The sequence below is a fragment of the Pelodiscus sinensis genome, chromosome 4 (assembly GCF_049634645.1).
Source record: "Pelodiscus sinensis isolate JC-2024 chromosome 4, ASM4963464v1, whole genome shotgun sequence".
Classification (NCBI taxonomy): Eukaryota; Metazoa; Chordata; order Testudines; family Trionychidae; genus Pelodiscus; species Pelodiscus sinensis.
In genome coordinates, this window is record NC_134714.1 from 39,130,211 (window position 1) to 39,153,857 (window position 23,647).

At 42.6% G+C, this 23,647-nt stretch overlaps 1 protein-coding gene and 1 long non-coding RNA gene across 15 annotated transcripts in view; one reads left to right on the forward strand and one right to left on the reverse strand.

The window, feature by feature from the left end:
- Positions 1-23,647, forward strand: part of CEP128 (centrosomal protein 128) — a 404,033-nt gene that overhangs the window by 143,170 nt on the left and 237,216 nt on the right. For 13 of the 14 annotated variants that reach the window (XM_075926766.1, XM_014569969.3, XM_025181170.2 and 10 more), the window contains 2 exons: positions 5,630-6,280; positions 12,073-12,237. In XM_075926766.1, coding sequence (XP_075782881.1) covers positions 5,630-6,280; positions 12,073-12,237 — 816 coding nt within the window. The remainder of the gene's footprint in view (positions 1-5,629; positions 6,281-12,072; positions 12,238-23,647) is intronic. The other variant, XM_025181176.2, reaches the window with a different exon arrangement.
- LOC112544629 (uncharacterized) lies at positions 6-23,485 on the reverse strand. The gene is made up of 4 exons (XR_003087978.2): positions 23,387-23,485; positions 1,381-1,611; positions 971-1,068; positions 6-143 (listed from the first exon to the last, which is right to left on the reverse strand). It is a non-coding gene; the product is annotated as an uncharacterized LOC112544629 (long non-coding RNA).

A 23,647-nucleotide genomic window follows, 5' to 3' on the forward strand; every position in this document is an offset into this window, starting at 1 on the left:
TGTGGCCAGAGTTACCCTCAAGGTGTGTCTGGAGTGAATGATGACGACACTGGAACCATGGCCTTGGCCATCGTCATGTGGCTGCTCCACTGTCAATAGAGGTTCAGCAGTTGACTCAAGACCTCCCTTTTGTTTGGCAAGCCCTGTTTGCAGAACAGACAAACAATAAACTCCATGAGTTCCTGTATTCCCACATGACCCTGAAAACTCTGAGCCTGAACATTCCTGGCACTGCCCACAAGTAGTTTCTGCCACAATAGTCTCAGACCATCACCAGGAATCTCCCTGTAAGAAATCCAGGGGCTATAAGTGGTATCATAGCCACCATCCTCCATCTGCATTCCAGTAAGGCTTAACCCACAGTAAGCAAGCAGGCAAGTGCTTATTTTGAGGGAACACCTGAAAGTAACCTACTACACTGTTTCCTGGATCTTTTATTTGCTGACTGTCTATCTCCCTTTTTTCCTGCATGGCTATCTGTGACATCAGATTGATTGGTCCTTAATACGGTGGTGCAGGATTATACCCTTCAGTTGCTTTCTATTCTTCATTACCATCCTCTCTTCCTGTTCCTCTTCAGGGGCCCTTCTGACAAGAATCTCTTTGTGTTGGAAGTAAAAGAGTAATTGCAGGTACATGTGGTGCAGGCCATTACTCTAGAGTAGAGAAACAAAGGGTTCTATTCCTGTTACTTTTTAATCCGCAAAGCCAAAGGCAGTCTACAACAGCTATTTAGCAAGATTGAAGTTCCGCATCATCTCCCTGGCCTCTATTATCCCTCCCTGAATCCAGGAGTCTGGAGTATCACCCTCAGTTTGAAAGAGTCATATTTTCACATTACTGTCATTGAAGGTTACAGATGCTTCCTCTGGTTTACAGTAGATCCCAACCATTATCAGTTTATGGTCCCCTGTTTGGCCTAGCAACAGTACTGCTGGTATTTACCAAGTGTATGTCGGTGGTTGCTTACCTCAGACATCAGGATATCAACTGGCTTGTCAAAGGCAGCTCTAGACCTCAGATCTAGAGGGATGCACAGTGCTGCTATCCACATACTGTCTCCTCAGCCTGTTGGTGAAGGACAAAAGAAACCCGCATTTGTTCCAGTACAGTTAATTGGAGCAGTGCTCACCTTGACTTCTGCCAGAGCATTCCTGCCATTGAAGAAATAAACTGACCTCACCATAGAAGTCTTTGTGTTTCTGACCACAGCCAGGATTTATCTGCTCCTTGTATGTCACTTGGCAGCATGCATATGCCAGGGTCTGGATGAAACCCCAACAGCAGTGACTGGCAATGGACTACTCCCAATCCTAGCATCACCTGGGAAAATCATTACTATCAGTATGATGATACTTCTCACTGTGATGGTATACTGACCCTGGGAATGTCCTGCAAGGAGTCCCCTTCAACAGCACTCCTCACTTGGTTGAGTTGGTCTTGGATGCCTTGGACTTTGGCTGAGGAGGGTGTACCTTGGTGATCTCCAGACCCAGGGTACGTGGTCTCCAGAGGAAATGGCATTATAGTAAGACCTCAGTTATTCACAGTGTGTTGTGCTGCACCGACAGAAGCACATGATGCAGCATGCTGACCTTTACTAGGTGAATTCTAGTTTAAAAAAAAAAAGACAATCGCTCAAGTAACACCTAACTTTAATTATAACAACAAAAAGAAAAGCAAGTGATGCAGATTAGGGATGGTTAAATATTGGTTAATTGAATAGTTGAGTAACCTCATGAATTCTTATTGGTTAATTGACTATTCTATAGTCCCTGAATGTGGGGCTGGCAGCCACTGTATCAGAGGCATCAGTGCGGGGTGCCAGGCAAGAGCTGGTCTGCAGCAGCGTGGAGTACCAGCAGCCCCTGTCTAAGGGAGGTGGTCTGAGCTCCCGGACCCAGCATGAGCCAGAACTGAGCTGGGCCGTCTGCCCACCTGCAGTGGGGGTAGGTCCTGGACCTGGCTAGCCTGCTAAGAAATTCACTGGCGGGGCGGGGGGGGGGGGGGGGGGGGGAGAGAAGGAAATGCATGTAGTCTACAGTATTAACCTATAAGCTTTTTCTTATTGGTTAATTGACTACGCTGTTATATCCCTAATGCAGACAATGGTCAAGAGACTAACAAGGGGAAAACAGACTGATGACTTTAAGCCAGAAAGTTGAATTATTGGAAAGGTTGCAAATGGTTTTAGTGCGGTCTCAATAGCTAAAATGTAGGGCATTAATGAGTCTGTGTGTTATATTAAAAAAGGAGAAAAACATAAGGACAGCGTTGCTGAAAGTACACCAACTTTGTGCGAAGGTGTGTAAGTGAGTCATGATCCTATAATTGGAAAAAAAGGAAAAAGGCATTAAGCATTTGGATTGAAGACATGGCGCAGAAATTCTGCTCATCTGAGGAAGTGGATTTTGCCCACGAAAGTTTGTGATTTTCTTTCTCTCTCTCTCTTCATCTCTAAGGTACTACAGCACTAATAGCTGTTCTTGTGTCAGAGTCTGGCGGCCATTTCCACCTTTCATCCACCGATCCATGATCAGACAGTGCTCTCCCATGACATGACAGTCAGTTTTCTGAGAGGGTTTGAGATGCTTTTCCCACAGGTTCAGTCCCCAGTCCCTCAGTGCAATCTCAACTTGATCTTGGCCAGGCTTATAGGCCCACCCTCTGAGCCTTTGGCCTCATGCTCTTTGTGGACCCTATCTTCTGCATGGCCTTCCATAAGGACAGGCTTCAGCTTCAGCCCCACAAAGCCTTCCTTCCCAAGCTGTCGTCTACTTTCCCCATGAGCCTGGACATCTCCTTTCCTGTGTTCTGCTCCAAACCCCATAGGACTAATGAAGAGAGACATCTTCATGCTTTGGATGCAAAAAGGATGCTGGCTTTCTACCTAGATTGGACAAAGCCTTTCCAAAAGTTGATCCTTCTCTTCATATCTATGGCTGATGAATCTTCCAATGTTGGTACAGAGGATTTCTAACCAGGTCAGTTCCTGCATTTGGAACTGTTATGAGTTGGTGGGATTTCTTCCGTCCCGCCCCCCCAGTTCCAATTATCCGAGCTGTCAAATAATGATGTGGTTCTTGGTACACATGTTCCCAGCCCTCTATGCCATCTTAAAACTGAAAAAAGAGAAATAATTTCACTCCATCTTAAATGCAATATCTAGGAAGATTCATTCTCATTTAGAATGCATAAAAATGACTAATATGGAACATTTTTATTCTTTAAAAATCTGTTTGAATCTCTTGAATCAAGGCTAGAGGTTATCCACACCCTGTAAACAAATTTTACAAATATTCATGACATCTGGGAAAAAAGGCCTTATTAGTGAATATATATATCAAAGAAAGTGCATGTTGTTATAGTGAAGAACATATATCTAATAGTGAAACTTTTGAAAAACAGTGTCTCACACACTGCATCTGAGGGTTTTAGAAATTTAGATGTACAGCATTTAGTAATAGCTTCAAGGAACTAGATGAAAATAATTTTGGCAACTGGAAAAATTAGATATAAATAATCTAGTTTCAGGTAACCTGAGATTTTTTTTTTTTTAGAGAGAGAGAGCAGGAAGTCCTTGCATTTGATGAATTCATTGAAAGTGATGATTAAAAATTCAGACTTGATTTCTCAACATAATTTGCAGTTATTTGAGTTTTTTGAAACCCACTGCCATGTATATTGGTCAGACTGGACAGTCTCTGCAGGAAAGAATTAATGGACACAAATCAGATATCCGAAAAGGCAATACTAAAAAAAACCTGTTGGAGAACACTTTAATCTACCTGGACATTCATAAATTCTACAAGCCAAATACACAGGGAAGGATTGGAATTTACTTCATTGATCAGTTTAATTCTTATGCAAATAGTATAAACAAAGACATTGGCTGGCTCACATGTTACTTTTCATATCCTATGACTTAACCTACCAGCCAAACAATGGAGATGCTAATGGTTCTTATCAGCCTCTTGTAACTCTTAGTCTTAAAGGTGTGCTACTAGATTATTAGTCTGTTACAGGAAAAACTTAAAAAACAACAAACTTGACTATGCCTCTGAAGCTTATCTATTCACTGGCTCTTCTTTTTTCTTCCCCTCCTTTTTTTCTCCTTTCTTTCTCTTTTTTTCCCTTTTCTCCCCCTCCTTCCACTATTTATTCTTGGATCTAGCCTTCTAACACTCCTGTCATCTGAAGAAGTGGGCTGTGCCCACAAAAGCTCGTACCACCATCTATATATTTTGTTAGTCTGGTTTTTTTTAAGTCTTAAGTTTTCAGTTAATCCTGTTGATTCAATGCAACTACTTACTTGCATGTTTAAAGTTAGCTAAAAACATAGTGACCCTACCAGTACCTCTTGTTTCTCTCAGGCAAAGGTACCCCACTTTAGGAGCCATTTTTGTCAAAGGCCTGTCACTAGTTTGGAGGGACAAACCCCTCTGTGGTCCAAAGGTCCCCTTTTCCCTGTTGGAGGCCCACTGGCTAGAGAGAGGGTTGGGGGAACCCAGTTTCACCCACCTCCTCTAGGTCCTGGCCAAGGGCCCTATATGGCAGCCAAACTAGTGGTGCTTTTGCCCTTATCTCCATGGACTAGCAGCTCCTCCCTGGTCCACTTCCCCAACCACTCCCTGGAATCTTGGAGGAAAAATCCCTCCTGTTTGCAACCTGTAGATTTTTACCTCCACTCTGCGCTTTCTCATCTCCTTCCCTCTCATTGGCCAAAGAGGAAGCCTTTTATAGTGGACTAGCTGGCCTTAATTGGTGGCAGGTGTTCCATTAGACCAGGGGTCTCCAAACTACGGCCCGCGAGGCCCTCTCATCCGGCCCGTGGAGACCTTTTTGTCTACGGAAAAAAAATTACGGAAATTTACGTGTATCCTGCCAAGATCAGCCGCCGCTGATGACTGCAGCTGGAAGTCATTGAGTTGCAAGCAAATGACCTCCTTAGGGACAAGTTCAAAATAGGACTGGTGGGTTTTTACCAGTTTTTGCCCAAGGAAGACTTTCCTAATGTCAAAACTTTTGCATCAAGGTACCTTTCAATCTTTGGAACAACATACCTGTGTGAACAAACATTTTCAAGAATGAAATACGTGAAGAACAATTTGAGAACAAACTTGTACGATGATAATCTCAGGTCACTGTTGATGTTAGGGACAACAAATCTAAAGCCAGAAATGTCTGCTATTTTGGCATCCAGGAAACAATTTCACCATTCACACTAATACAGGTGTTCATGTGTAGTGTATCAATGTGTTATTAAATAATAACTGAATAAAATAATATTAAATAAATAATTAAAAACAACATCCATGTTTTGATTGTTTTTTATTTGGACCTCAAGTGTGTAGTCGGCCCCCGAACTGTTGTTTGATAGTTAATGCGGCCCTTGGGCTGAAAAGTTTGGAGACCCCTGCATTAGACCAATGCTGTAGGGCAGCTCTTAATGAGACTCAGGAGCCTGCATGCCTTGGTTGCTAAGCAGCAGCCTATTCAGGGAACAGGAACCCAACTACCAGCATAGAGTTTGAGTCTTGATTCCAAACAGCATAGTGTGCACCAATTTTTGATGTAATGAATTTTTAGGTAATATTTAGATATTTTTTTCTTTTTTCATATTTTCTAGATCCTTAAAGAAAAGGATGATCTAAAAGGTCAACTTCTTTCTGCTATACACCAAATAGAAAACCTTCAGAAGGAGCTGAACAATGTGCTTACAAAGAGGGCCCAGCAAGAAGAGGAACTTCGATGTAAAGAGGTGAAACTCAATGAAACCAAGTCTCAACAGATAGTTCTTGAGGAAGAGATCAGGGAAATGCAAGGCACAGCACAGAAACTGGAGAGTGAGTTGCAGAAGCAGATCCTACTACAGAACCAGATGAAGAATGAAAAAGAACGTTTAGAGGAAGAGCTTGAGACAGCTAACATGATCAATGAAAAAGACCAGGAAAGATTCTTAGAGATGCAAGTAGATATAAAAAATTTAAGTGCTATTCGAGCAGAACTGACAAACAAAATAGCAGAGGAAGAGAAAGCCAAGAAAGAGATTCTCAAGAACTTTTCAGACCTCCAAAAACACCAGGAGTCTAAGCAAGAAGAGATGACAACAACAAGCTGGCAGCTGAAGATGGAGAGAGATGTTCACAAGCAGGAGCTGTCAGATCTTAGATCAGAGTTGCAGAATGTGAAAACTAAGCACGAGAGAAATGTTCAAGAGCTAATGAAGCTCTTTAGACAAGAAAAGGATGAGGCAGAGAATCACATTAGGAGGCTGAAGGTAACTACGCTGAATAATTCCACTGTTGAATTTTGTTTTGTGTTGGGCAATCAAGTTGTTAAAGCATGGACTTTTAAATATCTTTATGTATTTGAGCACTTCAGAAAAGATAAAACTAAAAATAAAGGGGTTCATGCATATTTAGCCTGGTTGAAATGGATTATAGTAAATCAGGGACCGCTTCTGGAGAATCACCAAAAGCTTTTAAGAAGAATTTTTACCTGCTCCCAAGTTCCAGTAAAGGCAGATGTGATGATAAATGATAACCCAGAACAATATATGTTTCAATGATATAGATGTTAAAAATCTGGGTAAAACTCTATTATGGCCTTATAAGCCTTAAGACAAAAGGCCTCATTAATATAGCAGTTACTTGGTAAATTAGATTGTAGACTGCATAAAAGATGATGTGTAAAGCATTGGGGTTCTAACACTTTGATCCCAAATGCTCTGTCTGCTGCCTTTGTAACTATTATCCCTACTATACTGTGGACCTATAGGCCCGTCTACACCGCAAAACGGACTGGAAGAGACTATGCAAATGAGAGCATGAGAAATGCTAATGAGCGCTTCATTTGCATTGCCTCTGCTGACAAATTCCTGCAGTGTAGACATAGCCCCAATGTTCCAGAGGATGCTGCATTTCTAGAAGTACGTGTATCACACAATAGCTGAAATAACATCACTAGTATGCTGGAAACAGTTTCTGAATATGAATCATTGTAGCATGTCAAATTTGCAAAGATTAGTTTTAATAACTCCTTGTATTTTAAAGTGTTTCTAGAGTGTACAATTTCCATGTCATTTATAAAAATCCCCCAAAACCTAATAACTGTACCATAAAAATATTTTCTGAAGCAGACCATAAAATTTATTTAGAAACAGCTTCACAGTTTTAGTGCAACTTATATGCTACTGACTCTAGGCTATATGATTAAGAAGGAAGAAAACAAGAGCATTTTATATTCCATAAGACAGAGCTGATTAAAACCCAAGAGTATTTGAATTGGAATGGATACTCTGAACAGCTTTATTAATTTTGTACATTTGGCTGTGCGTTTTTATATGATCAATCTTGTTACAGTGTTATAGTTATAAACTAGTGTAGGATAATAATAGTTTGTATTTACAATAAAAGCTTTGTTATATGGCATATTGGAGAAATGGGGGTGATGGTTATTCAAATAAGAGTTATACTTACCAATTTTCAAAGAATTAGAATACAATAAAATGAATAAAGGATAGAAAAGTTTATGGGTACTCACCAATCCAGTAGCTGAACTGCACTGAAAAGTTGTTGGTTTCTTGAATCACTTAGGTGTATGCAAGTAAAGATTCCTATGCTGTAGATTAATTTATTATATTACATATCACAATGGGCAGCACATGATGTACACCCAAATCACTAAAAATACATTTAACACTGAAACTATTATTTTTTGCAACTTACAACCCTGATTTTGTCTACTCCATGTAACCTTATCCTCACCAAGAGCCTGGAAGATACATGGTTCCTTCTTTCTTCACACACATGTGCAACCTCCAACTTTAGCCATATGGAGTAGTTAGAAATATATGTTTTTTTCCTTGCTTAGAAATTTGAATTGGTGGTACTTTGAAGTAGATGGTTAGTGTTTGCTGTGCAAAATATGGAAGATTATCCTTATGTGTTGGTTGGTATGGAAGATACTCAGATATTAATTATAGGCACCTGGTATATTGTATATTAGATAAAGTGAGTTAGCATGCTTGTATGTAGCAGGAGAGGCAGTGGGGAATGGTGTGTGTGGGTACATATGTATGAGGGAACCCATCATGGGGCAGGTCAGGGTATATGTGTGAGAGATCTGAAGTCCATTGTCTCTGCACTAAAGCATCAGTTGTTGAAGGCTTTCCATGCTGCAAAGGCAGTAGGATTTTAATTATATTTTACATAGAAATTGCAATGCTATTTTAATTATCTGGTCATTAGCATTTTCTTAATTCTAAAGAAAAGTAAGCTAAGGCACAGGGAGTTAAGTGACATGGCCAAAAGTCCCTCTGACTTAATTATGCACTTAGAAATAGAACCCAAGAATCTTTCCTCTGTCCCCAAACAAAGGTTCTCTCTAAGCTGTGCGGTAGCACAGCCTTGCAGCTGCTTACTGAGTCCTGCCCCTCCAGAAGCTCAGGATTCGCACATGGAACTGCCTGGCTGTGGGAGGGGCACTTGTCCCACACTCCTCTATCCCCTTTCTGCTCTAAAATCATTATTGTACTACAGTTTAAAACTCCAATTGCCCGGCATCCAGTGGTCCGGCACTCCCAATATTCCGGCACCAACTGGAACCTGCAAGTGCTCTGGCCAGTTGGACATTTGGAGCTGCTGTGAGCCCCATGGGCACTTGCGGCTGGTAAAGGGAAGGGAATTATATTCCTGTGACAGATCTGCTGGGACCCACACTGCATCCGGCCGGGGTGTAGGGTGTAGGCAGGGAACAGCGCGGTGAGGGGCGAACCCTCCGCCGTTTTGCAGGAAGGTGAGGGAAGCCCTGCGCCGCCGCTGAGAGTTGCTGGGAGGGGAGCGGGCTCCCTACCCCCACAGACTGCAGTAGTTATCGCCGAGCAGGGGGGTGAGGGGTGGCACTGCAGGACCAACCCGGCAGTGTCCCAGCTGCTCTGCTCCACCGCTTGTCTGCTGCTCGTCAGTTTCAGCATCAGCAACGGTGGACTTGGGGAAGCGGCAGAGCAGAGCAGCTGGGGTGCTGCTGGGCGCTGAGCAGGGGGATGAGGGGTGGCGCTGCTGGACCAACCTGGCAGCACCCCAGCTGCTCTACTCTGCCACTTCCCTAAGTCCACCGCTGCTGCTGCTGAAACTGATGAACTGCGGACAAGTGGTGGAGCAGAGCAGCTGGGGTGCTGCCGGGTTGGTCCTGCAGTGCCACCCCTCACCCCCCTGCTCGGCGATAACTACTGCAGTCTGCGGGTGTGGGGAGCCCGCTCCCCTCCCAGAAACTCTCGTCAGCGACGCGGGGCTTCCCCCGCCTTCCTGCAAAACGGCGGAGAGTTCGCCCTTCACCGCGCCATTCCCTGCCCACCCCCTGGATGCAGTGCGTGTCCCAGCAGACCCATCACAGCCCCCCTGCCGGAGTACCTCCCGATATTCCAGCATATCCGATAATCCGGCACCACCTAAGTCCCATCAGGAAGCTGCAAAGGTGCTGGATTATCAGAAGTCTACTGTGTTAGAATAACAACCTGCAGCTTGCAGACTGGACAGACATTCTCAGTGATAATTACTTAAATTATATATGCAGTGTAATTTACATGCACACCGTTCATATATGGCTCTTGACTCTTTTCCCCTCCCTCCAGTTACTGTTATGGGATTCGTTGAGGTCTGATAAATTGACATCATACCTGCTTTTTTAGTTTAAGAAATTTATTGGAAATGTTTTTTCTTCTCTAGTGCTTTTGTGTGTCGTTCTCTGATAGTCTCATATTTAGTACAGTGCAGAACATCAAGTTGATATTGGCCAGGAACTGTCTCCTTGATTGTCTCCAGCTGTATAAATCTTTAATACAATCACAATGCAAGGAATATGAGAGATTGATGCCATGTTGTGCTTGCACTTAAAGTGGAAATGGATTCTTGCTTTCTCTAATGGGATAATTTATGTTTCAGGTTTTGTTTTTGGTGTGTCTGAATTAGGGATGTTAAAATGTGGTTAATTTACTAATTGAGCAGTTGATAGAGTTTTTATCGACTATGCAAATAGTTGAGGGGAAGGCAACCCACCTCAGTCTTGGCTCACGCCAGGTCCAGGACCAAATCCCACGGTGGCTCTGCAGTTTAAAACACAGTAGGAGTCGGGGGATGGGGGTGGGGTGGCAGGTGGGAGGGAGGCTGGCTGCCCAACTCCTACTGCCTTTTAAATTGCAGAGCTGCAGCAGGGTTTGGTCCCAGACCCAGTGCGAGCCAGGACGGAGCCGGGCTACATGTCTGGCTGGAGCAGCCTCCGTCCACAGCCAGCCCAGTCCACTGTGGACAGCTCCTTGCTGGGACACCGCACTTCCCCCCACTCCGTGGACTGGGACTGCTGTCATGAAGCAGCCTCTACCTACAGCCAGCCTGAGCCACTGCAGATAGGGGATGCTGTGAGAACAACCTCTGCCCAGGGTTGGAACCAGGCTCCCATGGCCTCTCTCCCCCCGTTCCCCACAGTGGTGCTCCTCATAGAGGCAGCAACAGCTGGAGGACAGGAGGGGGAGGGGAAGGGAAGTAGGTGGCACCACGGAGACAGTGCTGAGGGGAACCTGTTTTTGACTCAATTAAGTGATAAGCCTAGGCTTATCAGTTAGTCATCTAGTCGACTACTTGCTTACATCCCTAGTCTGAATCCCAACCTCCATGAAAATATAATTACCTTCCCCCCCTCAAGTAGAGAACATGGAACTCGTGTTTTCCTTATTAGCTCTGTGCAGTTTTTATAATGAAGATTTTCTGCAGAATTTTTCAGCCCCCAAAGTGCCAGTCTAGTTGCTGTTATTTATATTACATACATCAACTCTCCCTTTTTCAGGAAGGAGAAGACTCAGTATTTTTACATTTTAAGGATAACCCGTTTTATTCAATCCACCTCACCTAAAAAAAAAAAATCTATATACAGGTAGGACCTTCCTGGTCTGGCAACCTCGGGATGTGACTGATCCTGGATGAGGGATTTTGCCTGGCCAGGGGAGGTCATTTTTGAACCCCTGCCACTATTTCCTCAGCCTGGCTGCTGGCCTCCCACTGGCCCCACTGCCCTGTCGACCCACTGGGCAGCCATCGCTGCCATAGCTCCATCAGGAAGCTGCAAACCAGGTTTCCCAACCCCACTGAGCAGCTCCACTGCCATACTCTGGGCGGCCCTGCCGTCAGCTTCCTGCAGGCAGCCCACTAATTTGATGGTCCTGCAAGAATCCTTACTGCTGGTCCTCCACGGGACTCTCTGATCCTGCAGCATCCATGCCAGACCATGGATGTTGCCAAATTAGAGAATCCCAGTTTAAGAGAGTATCAATCTGTACCTTAAAACATTAAAGGGGCTACAAGATGTCTTTCCTTGTAGAGGTGTTCCTGCTGATAGCTTGCAAATCACAGAATTCTAGAAATTCTGGGTGGAAAAAAGACTAATTTCTAGATGAAAAAGACTTCATTTCCCTTTAAACATAGGAGTATTCTGTCATTTATCCTGATAAAGAAAATAACACATTTATAATGTTTTAAGCTCTCAATGAATTTCATTAATGGAATGTTAATTTGTTTAACATTGAGCTTTTCTAGAGTGCTATCAAGTTGACAAGCATGTCTGAGTTTCACTACAGAATACATAAGTCCCCCATTTAGCAATCTCAAAATTGTAGAGGATCTTGTAAGATTTTACTGAATCCCACAAAGTACACTGCAGGCATCAGCATTTTTTTAAGCTGATTAAACTGATTTTGCTGATACTGTCATGTATGAATTTCATGACACAGTCACTTTGTAATGGTAAAAGCGTTTTTGTATTTTAACTGTTATGCTGCCTGTGATTAAATCATGTCGTTATAACTAGAGGAACATTGGTCCAGCTTGTGTGTTCTGTATTTATATACGTAGAATGCTGATGCTTATTTTTAGAAATGTGATCTCAATAAAATGGAAGAAAAGTCTTTCTGATTAAATATTGGTATATTTCCCTAATCTTTTTGTATGGATTCGGGACTACCCGGTTTGGTATAAAGAATTTCTAGACTGACTGTGTTCTCTGTTTTCCCATTACCATTAGACAGAACTTGTAGAAGAGAAAAATGTAGTGAAAGCTCAGCGTCGAAAGGTGGAAAAGATGAAAACTGACTGTGATAAGCTGGTAGAGGAACTAACCCAAAGTGAAGAGGAGAACACAAAACTTAGACGAAAATATGAACTTGTGAAACAGGAACTGGAGGAAAAGGTAAACAGGACTACTAATCTGATTAGGCATCTACTTTATAAAGATCAGAATCCATCTACTGCTGTATTTAGATGGTTTGGGTTGCCAAATTATATATGTAATCTTTGGGAAAACACTTGCAGCCATGCCACTTTACTCTGATTATATTACATCAAACAAAGTAAACATAGTAGGGTGAGGTCAGTGCTTTTATAGCATACCCCTAAGGGAAGTGTTGGTGATTTCAAGAGGGAACTGCCTTCCCTCAATCAAAATCGTACCAACATCTGGCTAGTGTGCATTAAAACAAGGTGTTGCTGATATTACAGTCTTTTGAATATGCTTAAGTGAGGTCCTGACCATAACTAGCCATTACAGATGGTTTTTTGCTAAGTAGTGATATTTATTCTTTCATCCTTCCAAATTTTCTGTGTGAGTACCTAACACCTTTCTAGCTCTTCTATTGCTTTGAGTGAATAAATTATTCTTTATTTTGTCTTTAAACATTATATAATACTGCGAAGTCCAGGGCAAGTTTTAAATTTTTACAAGTATAAAGTTATTTGAACACAGTAAAAGAAATTTAAAATAACATGGTTTAAGTCTTTTCGTTGCTAGACTATTTAAAGCAGAGCAAATAGAATTTTGACCAACTTTATAAGAAAAAACTCAACTTGAGTCCAGAAAGAAACATGAGGCATTTCAGTTCAAAGGATAACTTTCTTGAAAAGCTGTCTGAAAATATAGACTTTGTGGAGAGATTTATGGTTAAGACATTATAGTGGTTTGACCAAATGGAAAAGGATAGTATGAAGTAAAGAAAGTATTTTACTTAGTTTTGAAAAAAATACTTGATGCTCAACTATTAAAAGCTGTTAGTTTAAAGAAACAAGAAATGATTGGATCTTAATTGTCCCTCTTATAGCTAATTCAGTGATATCACTTCCACTATTTTAGTCAGACAAGGTGGGTGAGGTAATATCTCTTATTGGATCAGCTTCTCTCGATGAGAGAGACGAACTTTCAAGGTTATGAAGAGTTTTTATTCAGGTCATTGGCTCAACACCCTTGTGGTTGGTTGTCTTTGCAAGATCTTCATCTCATGAATCTTCAGTCTGCTAATATACATGCATTAGAGATGTAATTAGCTTTGTCTTTTGGGATGGAAACTTCTCAGCACATCTTAAAAGTTAGAATTTTAACAGTTTCTTTTAGTGAGTTCATTTTCTGATATCCCATTAATTCAGAAGTGGTCAGTAATTTTTGATGGGAGGACACTCCATAATTTTGGTAAGTGATCAAGAGCTGCACTTCTCTATGGATCTGGGACAGAGGTTGAGTGCAGAAGGGAACTCAGGGTAGGGGATTTGAGTGCAGGAGAGGTTTTGGGATCTGAGAGGGAGTTTGGGTGGAGGTGGGAGTTGTTACCAGGGCAGGAGATTGGGGTGCAGGGTCCAAGAGGAGGAATGGGTAAGAAGAGAATTCTGGCCTGGGAGAGGGATGTAGGAGGGAGTGCAGGATGTGGGAGAGAGTTGTATTCTGACTGAAGTTGTTATTAAATGAAGTATTTAAATTTAAATAGTTATAAAAAGGTTGCTATCTTTTCCTCTTAATACTCCTTGGAAAGGTGGTTTTTGTCATCTTGAGTTTGATAAGGGGTTGCTTAAGCAATGCAAGGTATCTAATTCCTCAGTAAGTATCAATATTTCTATACTCAAATGACTTCTTACATTAGTAACCATTTATAGCAGGGTTTCTTAACCTTTTTACCTTCACACCTCCCCTGAAAGTGAACTTCATGTTCACAACCCCCTGGGAGCCATTTTGGGCACAGCCTAGCCCCGCCCCCTCACCTGACAGGAAGCTAAGGAGCGTGGCTAGGACTATAAGAACTCTGCCAGGGAGCTCAGTCGGGACCCAGCCTCTGAGGGAGACAGAGGCCTGCCCAGAGCTCCTGGCTGATGAGGCTGAGACCTGGCCTGGGCCTCCCACAGCCGCCTTCCCTCAGGCCACCGAAGGCTTCCCCGCCTGGGCCGTTGAGGCCTGGCCAAGCCTACCAGCAGGGTTACCCTCTGACCTAGAGGAACCCAAGGCTCTACTGGTGCCTGGCGATTCGGAGGACCGGCCTGCTTGAACCCTAGGACCTGGCGAACCAGCTGGACGCTGGACGCAGCCATCTGAGCTAATTCCCAAGTCCGACAGCTAGTGGTGCTGTGGGGTGAGTGAACCCCGTTACAATGCCTAAATGAATAATATGAGCTTTTTACTTTGAACCTTTTCCTAACAAATTTACGTAATATTTGAAGATGAAAGTTGGCAATGCTCGCGTACTGTTATTGTAATGTGTCGTCACATAGGCCTGATTGATTCGCACTGCTATTGTAGTGTGCTGATCTCTAGAAGTTAATAAGAAATTAATGTTTATAATTTTAATTCATAATATTAATTATGAAGAAATCTAAACTTTAGAATTTTATCCAGTCAAAAGGCAATTGCGAATAATTTTCTGGGAGGCACCTCACACCTCCCCTGTATTCCCTTCACACCTCCCCTGGGAAGGCGCACCTCACTGGTTAAGAACCCCTGATTTATAGCATTAAATTATTCTATTGTGCGTAAAGCTTCTCATTATTCACTTAATAATATCTCACAAACATCTAAAAAAGAAACTTGTACAATCTTTAGCATTTGAGGGACAACAAGGTTTTCACCTTTAGGTGGAACAAAGCTCTCCTATAAAATATTTTCCAAACTTAAACAGTTCAAATAAGAAGATTCCTGTGTGTGTGTGTGTGTGTGTGTGTGTGTGTGTGTGTGTGTGTGTGTGTTTTCGCATAGGGCGTTAAAGAAGAGGAATGCCCGCTTTCATTACTTGTTTTATTTCTCTCAGAACACATCCTGATTGTTACTCCTCTTCAATAGAGAATAACCTTAATGTTCTTTTAAAATCAGGATTCTGTAAGATAGCTATCTGTAAGGAAAAAAAACCAAACAAATCTGCTTCCTTGAGATAAGATCATCTCTGTACCAAATGGGCTTCTTGTAGGAGAGGAATGACATGATTTTTGATAAGACAATCTCATTGGTTTGTTTGCCTATAGACCAAATGGTTTGTTGATTTATAACCCACTCTTTATAGCATTTACAGCTTGTGATTAGATTCCTAGCAAATGCTCTATACAAAGGACTAGTCCCAATAACTAACAGTGATGCACACCTTTCAGAATGTAGTATAAAAGAAAATAGCATAGAATATTATAGTAAAAGAGACTTTCTAAAGCTGTATTTCAGAGCCTCTTTACACACTCGTGTACATTTTTTGACTGAGGAGGTGGTATCTTCCTTGACATTGGTCTTTCCCTGGTTGATAGAAAGCAGAGATCTATTAGGAGTTTCCTTATCTTGAATATTTCATTTAATGCGATAAGTAAGCAAAACTATAATGTTAGGAGTTTCCTGATTTTCCAGACGTTATGTGTATTTAGACTGTAAGATCTTCAGAGAAGGTACTGCCTACTATTAGGCATGTGAAAGTATAAACGTGTACACAGTTAACCAGTTAGCCTGGGCTCATTGGTTAACCTTCACAGTTACATGTAGCCCCCCCCTTCCTGCATTGCTACCTCTATTTCAGAGGCAGCAGTGCAAGCACAGGCAGGTGGGAGCTGATAACGTGAAGGGAGCCAGCTATGCATACATACCAGATCCTGTGGAACAACCTCCCCCGTGTGAAAATTTCATGCTTGTACAGTGCCTAGGACAGGACCCCTTTCTTTGTTGGTCCTTATAAACTATCATAATAATGAGAATAAAAATAATGTATATTAAAGTAATTAATTAACAAAAAAGGCAAGTTTGTAATAATCTAATGTCTATATATTTGAGATGTGCATCTGTGTGTCTCTGTCCATGTATGTATCTGTTTGCTCAAGGACTCCTCCTAAATGATAAAAGCTAGAACCACCCAATTTGGTATGCAGCTTCCTGTTATCCTAACTGAACAAGGTTAGGGCTTGGTTGTGCCAGGACAATGGGATGTACCTGGAATTTGATTGTTTCCCATAAAATAGAAAGGGAGGAGTCAGGTAGGAGGAACAGTTATACTATGGAATGACCACGGGAGATCATCAAGCCCCCCACTGAGAAACCACTGGCTGACAGCACCTGACACCCTAGCCTGCCCTAGGGAGCAGCTGCTTGCCACTGAGTGGCCCCTGTTACCCCTGGGCCAGTCCTGGGAAGCACTGTTGGGTATTGTGCACAGCTCTCCTCCCACCCCTGGGCCAGGTCTAGAGGGTGTGGACCTTCCTTTCCTTTCCCCGGCTAGCAGTTGGGATGTGCAGATGGAGATGAGGGTTTCTAGTTGCCCCATCAGGTCAGACACGGCCGACATTGCACCCCCATCTGGACTGTGCTCTACCTAGGGCTTGGAGGCTGCCCAGAGGGTGAGTAATGCTGGTGCTGTGTGGGCTGTCATTGCTTGCAAGGCCTTCTAAAAGGTGAATACCTGAATCCCGCCCCTGCGGTGGGGAAGGGCTGGAAACACTCATCTGCTTTTAAATAAGCTTCTAAGTTGCTTCTGGCTTATCCTGATTTGAATTCTACACTTTTCCAATTTGTGAGCACAACATGTTAGTAAATGCAGGTTAACATTATAGTTGGGCTGCTGGATGAGAGGGACCATAGAAGAAAAATACTCTAGATAGAGGTTTCCAAATAACCACTATTGACTTGATCCTGGTTATGAAGTTCTTGTGGGCATTTTAAAAAAATATCTCTCTGCTGCTTGTGGTAATCTAATATCTAGCCATTTAGCTAGGAACTATATAAAAATAATGTATTGTTGGAAGGAGGTGGGAATGCAAATTTCATTAGAATCATATTAATTTTAGAAACAAAGCAATAATATATCCTTTCATTATAGTCTCGGTGTAACCAATCATACAGTGCCATAATTAAAACATGTCGACAGGAAGAAATAAGCTTGTCTGGATTAGTAGAACAGTAGATCTCCCTCTCTGTAAGCCATGTTTTTCAGTGTAGGCAGAGAGGCTATATTAACACCAAATCCAATTTCATCTTGGCCAAATCAGTACAGCATAGCTTAAGTAAAGGAAATTCAATTTACAAATGGTACATTAATGTATTTAAAGCGTAGTTTGATGGAACTGGGATTATAGGCATGCTAGATTGTTGCCCCAGCTTTTCAAAAAGACCAGGACTTTAACTGGGGGTACGTCTAGACTACATGCCTCCGGTGACAGAGGCATGTAGATTAGGCTACCGGACATAGTAAACTGAAGCGGCGATTTAAATAATCGCCGCTTCATTTAAATTTACATGGCTGCCGCGCTAAGCCGACAAACAGCTGATCAACTGTTTGTCGGCTCAGCACGATAGTCTGGACGCTCCCCTGCCGACATCAAAGGTATTTGTCGACCACCCAGGTATGCCTCCTGGGATGAGGCATACCTGGGTGGTCGACAAATACCTTTGATGTCGGCAGGGGAGCGTCCAGACTATCGTGCTGAGCTGACAAACAGCTCATCAGCTGTTTGTCGGCTCAGCGCGGCAGCCATGTAAATTTAAATGAAGCGGCGATTATTTAAATCGCCGCTTCAGTTTACTATGTCCGGTAGCCTAATCTACATGCCTCTGGCGACGGAGGCATGTAGTCTAGACGTACCTTAAGTTTAAAAAAGAACTAGATAAATCCATGGAGGTTAGGTGCATGAATGGCTATTACCAGAATTGGTAGGACTAGTGTCCCTAGCTCTTTGTGTTAGGGGCTTGAAATGGATGACAGGAGAAGAATCACTTGATGATTACCTGTTCCTGTTCACTCCCTCTGGGGCAGAGTTTCTTAAATTGTGTTCTGGGGCAGTTGGAGGCGTGCCTTGGAGAACAACAGAGTTAAAAAATAGCCGCCCTTAAAGAATCAGGCAACCTTTTTTTGGGGGGGGGGCTCAATAGCCTCCCCCCCCCCAAACCCTTTTTTGGTTGATCAAAAAAAAATCTCCTTGGTGTTCCTCATAAAAAAATAATTATTGTTTGGTGTTCCTCGGTCTTAAAATGTTTAAGAAACACTGCTCTGGGGCATCTGGCATTGACCACTGTCTGAAGACAGGATACTGGGCTAGATGGACCTTTGGTCAGCCGGTCTCCATCTTACATCCCATTTGCTCTGTACTTAACTATTGAGGAGGTGGAGTGTTCTGGGAATGTACAAAACATTCTCTTGACTAGCAGAAAGCCATATGTTAAATGCACTTACTTGTTGAAGTAGCTATTGTCCTTATAGTCAAATCAGAAAGGTGTGTTTGCCTGTCTGGGCCTCTATTCATGTTATTTACTTACTCCCACAATATAAAAACTAGGGGGTCACCAAATGAAATTAATAGGTAGCAGGTTTAAAACAAAGAAAAGGAAGTTTGTCTTCACTCAGACTACGTCTACGCTGCAGGCTTCTTGCGCAAGAATGGCCGTTCTTGCGCAAAATCTTGTGGAGCATCTACACTGTACTCACGTTCTTGTGCAAGTAAATTTACAGTAAAGCATCGGAACAGAGAGCTTATTGCGCAAGAGCTATTCCTCTCCCCTCTTGTACAAGAAGGCAATGTGGATGGGCAACAGGGGTTTCTTGTACAAGAAACCCCTATGGCTAAAATGGCCATCAGAGCTTTCTTGCACAAGAGAGCATCCACACTGCCATGGATGCTCTTGTGCAAAAGCACATGGCAGTGTGGACATGCTCTTGTGCAAGATCTTTTCTGCAAAACAATTCTTGCCCAAGAAGCCTGCAGTATAGTTGTAGCCCCAGCGTACAGTCAACCTGTGGAACTCCTTGCCAGAGGATGTGGTTAAGACTAGGACTTTAACAGGGTTAAAAAAAGAGCTCTCTGGATTCATGGAGGTTAGGACCATCAATGGCTATAAATTCATAAGAAGAAGCTGCATACCAAATTCAGTGATCCTAGCTCTTACTGTTTGAGGAGGAGTTCTTGAACAGACAGACATACTCACTCACAGACACATAAAACCAGGCAGAAAAGAGACAAAATCACCAAGCAGGTGAAGGGGGCTGGCTAGGAGCATGTTACTTCTCCCCCCAATCTGGGACTGTCCTAGCCCCGAGATTTTCTCCCCACAGGTGCCCTTTACGAAGTAAGGGAAGGGTGCAGTTCCTCTCCCCCATTCATATGGAAACATTGCTGGCTATTCCCCTTTGTCAGAGAGTGAGGAGACAGTGCAGTTTGCTCCATTCCTCAGTCTTGCTGGGGAGCACAGGGGCAGACAAACCTGGAGTTTCCCCAGCCTGGGGACACGCACAGCCCCCTCCCCTTCTCTGGTTGTGCCCACTGGAGCTGCAGTGGTGATGGAGAGGTGCTTCCATGAACAGACAGACAGGCTCTCTCACAGACACACACATGCTGAACTGTTGCTGTGTAAGTGTTCTTAATTCATTTCTTTCATTCTGCCTGAATTCTGACGTGCTGCAACCCCTGTTCCAGTTTTAGGCTACACTGTATATGCTTACAATTAAACACCAACTGCTAGCCCATGTCTGCCAACTCAGGCACACAGAGCTCAAGCTGTGGTACTATAAAACTACAATATAGGCCTCCGTGCTAGGGCTACAGGCTTTTGGAACCTCCCCCCACATACACGTAACTTCAGAGGTTCTAGGGCTTAGGCTGAGCCCAACGATCTACAGCTGCAGTCCAACTCAGATGACACAGGCCAGCCTGTGTTTATTAGTAACAGTGAACACATATCCACAGAGTTCTGCCAATGAAACTGAATCCTAACATTCATAGGGGAGAGAGCACCCCACGCACAATTTTGAAATGAATTTGCCATTTATTACACTGGTCTCCTGTAAAACTGTTACAAATGTTGTCACTTTTCAGTAAGAAGTCATATACAGGGCATCCCCGCTAAGTTGCCCGTTCCACACTAAAGTCATTGAGGCTTGTAGGAACTGATGCATTATAAATCCTCCAATTCCCCACTCTTACATTGTACAAAACCTCCCACCAATTTGCACAAATGGAAGTCAGATGCAGGAAAAAATTCCAAACTTTAAGTTGTTTCACGACAAGTCTAAGTTTTTTAGAACGTATCTTGGACTTATAGCGAGGACAGCCTGTACTAACTGTAGGCTTATGAATTTGAATTTAATTTTAAGGGTTTTTTTCAGATGCAGTTCATAGATTAAACACAATTACAGATCACATTATTCCAAAGCAAAATTATGTTCTTGAAGGTAGGTTAGTGCTGAAGCATGTTAGTGCACTCTTTGTTCTTTTGTGGAGAGGTAGTTTTAAATGTGACTCAAGACATGTGAATAGACATTGTTTGGTGATGAACTAGTTTGGTGATGAACTAGACATTGTACAATAGTTTCTCTGTGTGACTATTTAAATGTTATTGCTGGTTCTTCCAGTAGTTGCTCATGTGCATTCGAATTAGGTGCGCGCGTGCCGCATGCATGGTTCCCGGAACATTTTTTCCCAGCGGTACCTGTCAGGCCGGCAGGTCCCCCCCTGGAGTGGTACCGTGATAACAGCGCATAAGTACCCCTCCCAACCCTCCCCCTCCTCAGTTCCTTTTAACTGCCCTTGACGGTTGTTGGAGCTTCTCTTGTTGACTTGTTAATCCAGCGATCGGAGTTTTTTGTAGTGTAAATAGTTCTTTAGTCTTACTTTGCATTTAGTAGTATAGTTAGCACTTAGGTAGTTTGAGTGTTCTCTCCCCTTCCGGGGAGGGTATGCCAGGCCTGCACGGTTTCAAACCCTGTGCGTCCTGTACTAAATGGATGCCGCGTAGAGACCCCCATGACTCTTGCTTAAAGTGCCTGCAGGAGGCCCACTTGACGGACTCCTGTAATATCTGCAGAAGTTTTAAGCCAAGAACCAAAAGAGAGAGAGATTCCCGCTTAAAACTCATTTTAATATGGAGTTAGTGCTCCAACCGGCACCAGGGAAGGAAGGTACGGTCTACGGTGCATCAGCATCGGTATGGGAAAACCAACCGGGACCTCTTCGTACTGCGGCACCGAAGCCTTCGGCACCAAGGCACCAATCCCAATCTCCGGTGCTGAAGAAGAAAAGGGATAATAGGGGGAGGTCTCTGGCCAAGAGACTGCACGAGAGCTGGCACCGGTTACATTCACCCTCCCGGTCCCCCTGGCGCCGTTGGGAAGAGGGTACCCAAAGGCGTCTCAATGACACAGTGCGGAAACATAGTCCGGAGCAGATACAGCTGCAAAGGCCATCCACTCCAGAGACCTTTGAAGCAACGCAAGGGCTGATAGAACTCATGGCATCTCCTCCTCAGCCCATGCTCCCTCAATACCAGGAGTGTTTGCCTTCAGTGCTGGGGGCCTCGGTGGCACCAGTAACAGTGGCGGGGCATGGATCCTGGTCGGCACCACCAATGGCGGTACCGCCCACTATGACGCTACGTCATACGTCATTGCAGATGGGATCGGTGCCGCCAGCTACAATGTCAAGCTATGTAGGATATGTAGCTGGAGTAGGCTTATCTTAAGCCAAGTGTTCCCACAGTGAGAGGCCATCAGGGGCAAATGCTTCTGTCATCTTCCCTTACTCCTGACTGTGAGGACTACAGGCGCAGGCTGGAGCTGCCCTCAGCCTTTGGTTTATAGGTCTGTAGTAGACCCACTGAATTGAGTGCCATAATGTCGATTCCCTTAATCTCCCCTGCAGAGTAGAAACACATCAGTATCTCATGAGGATCAAAGTGGTCTCTTAGGTAATTAAAACATTAAATGGCCTCATGCCAAAATTAACCAGGAAAAAGTAGGTAGCCAGTGCAGCTCAAGTATCACAGATGTTGTGTTCTAAAAACAAAATCAGTGCTTGAAGAAACTGTTTAACTAACATATCCACATTTTAAACTACCTTCAGTTTCTGGGTGGACATAAGATTAAACCATAAACAGTCTTCCTGGATTCTTTTTGACTGTGTTCAACTTTTTCCTCCTCAAAGAATGTGGTTGTTTTCTCTTTTGGTGTAACTGAATGATATGGAATTTTCTGGTTCTGCTGTGTGTCTGTTTAAACTGGCAATATAAATCCAGAAGTACCTCCTACCCCAACCACCGCCAACAACATTTTAGGTTTTGTGCATTTATATTATCAGGTATTTATATACCTTTGGACTGTTTTTAACATTTTATCACTATTCTTTTGTAAGTCTATCAAGTTTTTCCTGTACCTTCCAGATTTCTTTTTTTCAAACACACAATTATCAATCTTCAGGTTTTGAAGTCTTTTGTTATATTGTCTTCAATTTCTTCATTTTGGCTTCCAATTTCCTCTTCAAATCCTGTCTTTTAATGTATTCTTCATCATGCAAGTATATTCCATTCAATGCTGTTGGTATACCATGAGAGAGACTTCTCTTTTTCTTTTCCAGAATGCTGTATCTTCAAAGAGAGATTTCTTTGCACAGATGGTGATTGAATTTATCTTGAACAGAGCCAAGTACATTGTCAGAACTTAAAATAATATTGTTATAATGGTAAAATGGTAAATGGAAGACTTTGTTCAATTAATATTATACATTAAGATTCACAAGTTAAAAGGAAAAAAAGCATTCCACAGAAAATTATTTAGGGTTTGAGAGAGTGTTCCTTATGCAACTAAAATAATGCTAAAATATTTGGCTTACAAGTGTTATGTCTTATTGTTTCATGCCAGTAGATTTCAAATCTTGTTATGGCAAGGTTTGTTTGGACTGCAAATTTTAATGTCAGTCACGAACTCTGTTTGCCACATGGACATGATTAAAAAGAAAGAGAATATGAGAACTGCAAATTGACTTTTACCAACCCAAAAGATTTCCCAAAGGAAAAAAGTTGGTTTTATCCTTACTGCTGTGTTCTTTGGATCAAATCTGACCAGCTGTTCAGGATTGCTAATCCTTTTACCATGTTAAAATAAATCAGCGAGTCAAATATATTTTTCTATGTACAGGACATTGACTTCACTATAGAATCACAATCCGGAGTTCATTGTGATCGAGAGCTGTTTGTAACTCTCTTTATATGAATTTTATCACACTTCAGTCAGAACTGCAGGAATAAAAAAGAAGTTCACTAGCAAAAAGGAAGGAAGAAAAATAAATGAAGTATTGACACTCACCCCCCAGCCAATACATGAAAGCCAAGATCTTTGGGCTTATTTCCTTTGGGCTGTAACTGTACAACTTGTCTCTTTCACGCAGTTCTGTACAGAGAAAACAGCAAGTAAAAGCAATGAGCAAATGTTACCACAAATGTATTTGTCTGGAAACAATTTTAAGTAATCCTTTTCATCCTGCATTAATTTCTGCTAAAAATTTTGAACATTGTCCAGTATATGATAATTACAAATTTCTAACTTCCATTTTGAGATAGGTTGGTA